Raw genomic sequence first — 4,106 nt, 5'->3', positions numbered from 1 at the left:
GCAGTTTCAGCTATTGCCACCACACAAGTGGAAAATTTCTGAAAGGGTGAAAATTAAGGTGGCATTTAGTGGAAACTGAATTTGCCACTATCTGGTGGCAAAATGGTGGAAAATTGTCTAAATACTCCACCAATTTTCCACCCTTATGGTGGCAAAAGGTGGAAATAAGTGGCATTTGGTGGAAAATAAGTTTGCCACTCAATGGTGGCATAATGGTGGAAATTTGTCTAAATACTTGTAGTGTTGTTAGTATTTAGAGATTAGCTCCGCCTACTTGATTAAATATGCACACTCTGAGAACTATCTCTCTGAGCCCTCTTTGATAGACAGTTTAGATTACACATGCAATGTAGCAACATCTCTGTGAATACTCTTGTGAATAAATCTTAGAATAGAATGTTTATAATTATTGAGTTTTCAATACAGTACAATGGCGACGAGGATTTAAAAAGAAAAATTGGATAACATGATATTTGTTTGATTAAATTATATAAGTGAACACCGGAAATTTACACATTTTGGAATTTAAAGTTTAAAACACTTTTCCTGGACTTTGTTACAACTTAGCTCTATCAATAATACTGATACAGTGACAGTATGGCACAAGGATTGCCAGTTTTTCCAGCATTTGGTGTAAGTGAACCTGGTGTTGACACAAGATGGAGGAAATGGACAGGTCGATTCGAAAACTTAATGATTGGCATGGACATTAAAGATAAAAAACGTCAGAGAGCCTTATTTCTACACTATGCAGGGGAAGAGGTAAATGACATCTTCGACGTACTGCAGAATACAGGGGATGACTACGAATCAGCAAAGATAAAGCTAACAGAGTACTTTGCCCCCAAGAAAAACACAGAATTTGAGATATATAAATTTAGACAGGCAAAACAGGAATCTAATGAAAACATTGATAGTTTTCACACACGTTTAAGACACTTAAGTATAAACTGTGAATTTTCGGAAACAGACAAAGAAATTAAGTCACAAATCATTCAAGGCTGCACCTCAACTCGACTGCGTCGCAAAGCACTAAGCGATGACCTGACATTAGACAGTCTCATCAAAGAAGCAAGGACACTAGAACTATCAGATCAACAAGCATCTGAAATTGAAGGTCAAGCAAAATATGACGTCGTTAATGCTATGAAATCACGACAAAGACAAAATCAAAAGGCGCAAAAAGAAAGACGCAGACACATCATTAAGGAATCAATATGCAGATACTGTGGCTATGAATATCCACACAAATCAGGAAAATGCCCAGCCAGTGGAAAAACATGTACATATTGCTCAAAGAAAAATCATTTTGAAGCAGTGTGCTTGTCAAAGAAACGGGACAATAACTTCACATGCCAGCTTAATGACAGCTCACAAAGTGAAAGTGATAAGGACAAAGAAAGTGTACTTCCCAGGCATGGATCAACAAGTTGAAAATATGTGCAAAAGCTGCATTCCGTGCTTAGCAGCAACAAATTCAAAACAGCATGAACCTTTAAACATGAGTGATATGCCAAAATACCCATTTCAAATGATTAGCTTGGATTTTTGTGGCCCATTTCCAGATGGAAAATATCTGCTTGTACTAATTGACGAATATTCACGTTTTCCTTTTGTAGAAGTCTTAAATTCCATAACAGGAAATACAGTGATCCCTGTGCTGGACAAAATATTCTCAGAAACCGGAATTCCTGAAATTCTCAAGTCAGACAACGGCAGTCCTATGAACTCTCACCTATTTAAAAGTTTTGCAAAACACATGGGCTTCAAACATAGGAAAATAACCCCATTATGGCCACAAGCAAATGCTGAATGTGAGCGATTCATGAAAACCATAGGCAAGTCAATACGAGCTTCTCATGTGCACCATACAAACTGGAAACAAGACATGTATGCATTTTTAAGGAATTATAGATCTACACCACATGGGACAACGGCCGAAACTCCTGCACAATTGTTCTACGGGAGGCCTATTAACATCAAAATTCCCATGGTTCAAAAACAAAAGAAATCTAAAAATGACATAAAGGCCAGAGAAAATGACAGAAAATCAAAACAAAAAATGAAAGAATACGCTGATAAACGAAGAAACGCTCGGAAAACTGAAGTTAAAATAGGCGACAGTGTGTTAGTAAAGCAAACCAAACAAAACAAACTCACAACTCCATACGACCCTAAACCGTATGAAGTAACCAAGAAAAAAGGATCAATGATAACGGCAGAGCGAGAAGACAAACACATCACTAGAAATTCATCACATTTTAAACGTGTCGGCAACTCTCAGACCCAAAGTCTAAATGGAAATTCTCCTTTAAATGTCGAGGGTGAACACAGCAATACAGAACCAATTTACAATGAAACGAGCATAGAATCACAATCCGATGAAAGCACAATGTTTGAAACCTTACCTACATCAAATGAGTATACTTCTTTGCGAAGATCTGAAAGGCACAGAAAACCACCTGACTATTTAAAGGATTATATGTGTAAATAGTGTTAAATAGTGGCATAATAATCCACTAAAAGTTAGCTAAATGAGTGAAAACCACCTGTATATATATGATATATATGACTATTTAGAAGAATAAATGTATAAACAGTGTTAAATAGTGGCATAATAATCCACTAAAAGTTAGCTTCAACTTAAAAGGAACATTCATTCAAACAAACGAGTTCGATTATTTTAACTGTCTGTGTGCACAAACATTCAAAACAGGGATTTAATATAACTGCTGATAATCATACAATTCTTTACTATGTGCTTAAATCTCCAGAGGAAAATGGAATACAAGTATAAATGAAACATTCAATTAGCATTTTGATACTTAAACTATTTGTGTATCATTTAGATTCTATCTTCAATCTTTATTCTAATTTGTTTTATTTCAAGCTGATAAAACCTGTTTGTATTGTGTAAACATTGAAAATTTACTCAACACAGTTTAGACATTAAGTTAATTTATTGGACTACGGACAGTCAGTAACTTTCTAGACTTATTGCCTCTAGAACATAAACTGAGATTAAATGTGATAGCAATCAAGAGACTATCATTACTGGATATAAAATAATCATTAACTTGTAGTGGCAGCGCCAGCGTGAAATAAACACCTGTGAATCAATGGATATCTGAGACAATAACATTACTGTCAGACAAATAATTAATGTCCTTCATTAGGACTGACCAGTGAACTTTAAACCTAAGCAAGGCGGAGATGTAGTGTTGTTAGTATTTAGAGATTAGCTCCGCCTACTTGATTAAATATGCACACTCTGAGAACTATCTCTCTGAGCCCTCTTTGATAGACAGTTTAGATTACACATGCAATGTAGCAACATCTCTGTGAATACTCTTGTGAATAAATCTTAGAATAGAATGTTTATATTGAGTTTTCAATACAGTACAATACTCCACCAATTTTCCACCATTATGGTGGCAATAAGTGGAAACAAGTGGCATCTAGTGGAAAATGAGTTTGCCACCCTAAGGTGGCATAATGGTGGCATTATGGTGAAAGTTTGTCTAAATACTCCACCAATTTTCCACTCATTGGTGGCATTTAGTGTAAAAAAGGTGGAATTAACTGGAAAATTATATAACATCAGTCCTGCTCAAATTTTTCACCATTTTCATGATTTGGGTGGCGTTTTGGTGGCGTTTTGGTGGCATTATTGGTGGAAAATTGTCTAAATACTCCACCATTGAAAAGGGTGGCATTTTAGTGGCAAATCTAGGGACGGGCAGTTCAATTACAACCGTATATGTTTACATTTGGGTAATGGATAATTATTTAACGAACATAGTTTACTTTGTTTGTTTATAATAATGCGCCAATTGTAAATATTGCTTATACCATATTATTCAGATAGAGATTTTTAAAGTAGGTCTCGGCAAAGTTTCACTGTCTTTAACTAATTCAAATTTGTCACGTATAGACAGCTCTCGTCGAATTCTTTTAGGCTATGGAATAGAACCTCGCACTGATAAATGTCGTTTCAGTTGCGTTGTCATTTTTGGGAAATGAATATACAAAAAGCAATGCAGTATAATAATATTCTATTTTTCATTCATACTGATTTTAACTTATCAATTTCTCGTGCATTTAAA

The 4,106-nt window shown here is 35.3% G+C and overlaps 1 protein-coding gene across 1 annotated transcript; it reads left to right on the top strand.

The window, feature by feature from the left end:
- Positions 1-597: 597 nt before the first annotated feature.
- LOC132749687 (uncharacterized) lies at positions 598-1,434 on the top strand. Its single transcript, XM_060739542.1, has one exon. It carries the CDS (start codon positions 598-600, stop codon positions 1,432-1,434), a length of 837 nt encoding a protein of 278 aa, XP_060595525.1.
- The last annotated feature ends 2,672 nt before the right edge of the window (positions 1,435-4,106 follow it).

This window comes from Ruditapes philippinarum, unplaced genomic scaffold (genome assembly GCF_026571515.1).
Source record: "Ruditapes philippinarum isolate M1 unplaced genomic scaffold, ASM2657151v2 ctg3722_1_1_1_1, whole genome shotgun sequence".
NCBI lineage: Eukaryota > Metazoa > Mollusca > Bivalvia > Venerida > Veneridae > Ruditapes > Ruditapes philippinarum.
Note: the sequence above shows the minus strand (reverse complement) of the source record. Positions and strands in the feature narration are given on the sequence as shown.

Coding starts and splice junctions, on each gene's coding strand:
- LOC132749687 (XM_060739542.1), top strand. CDS start 598: ATGGCACAAGGATTGCCAGTTTTTCCAGCATTTGGTGTAAGTGAACCT.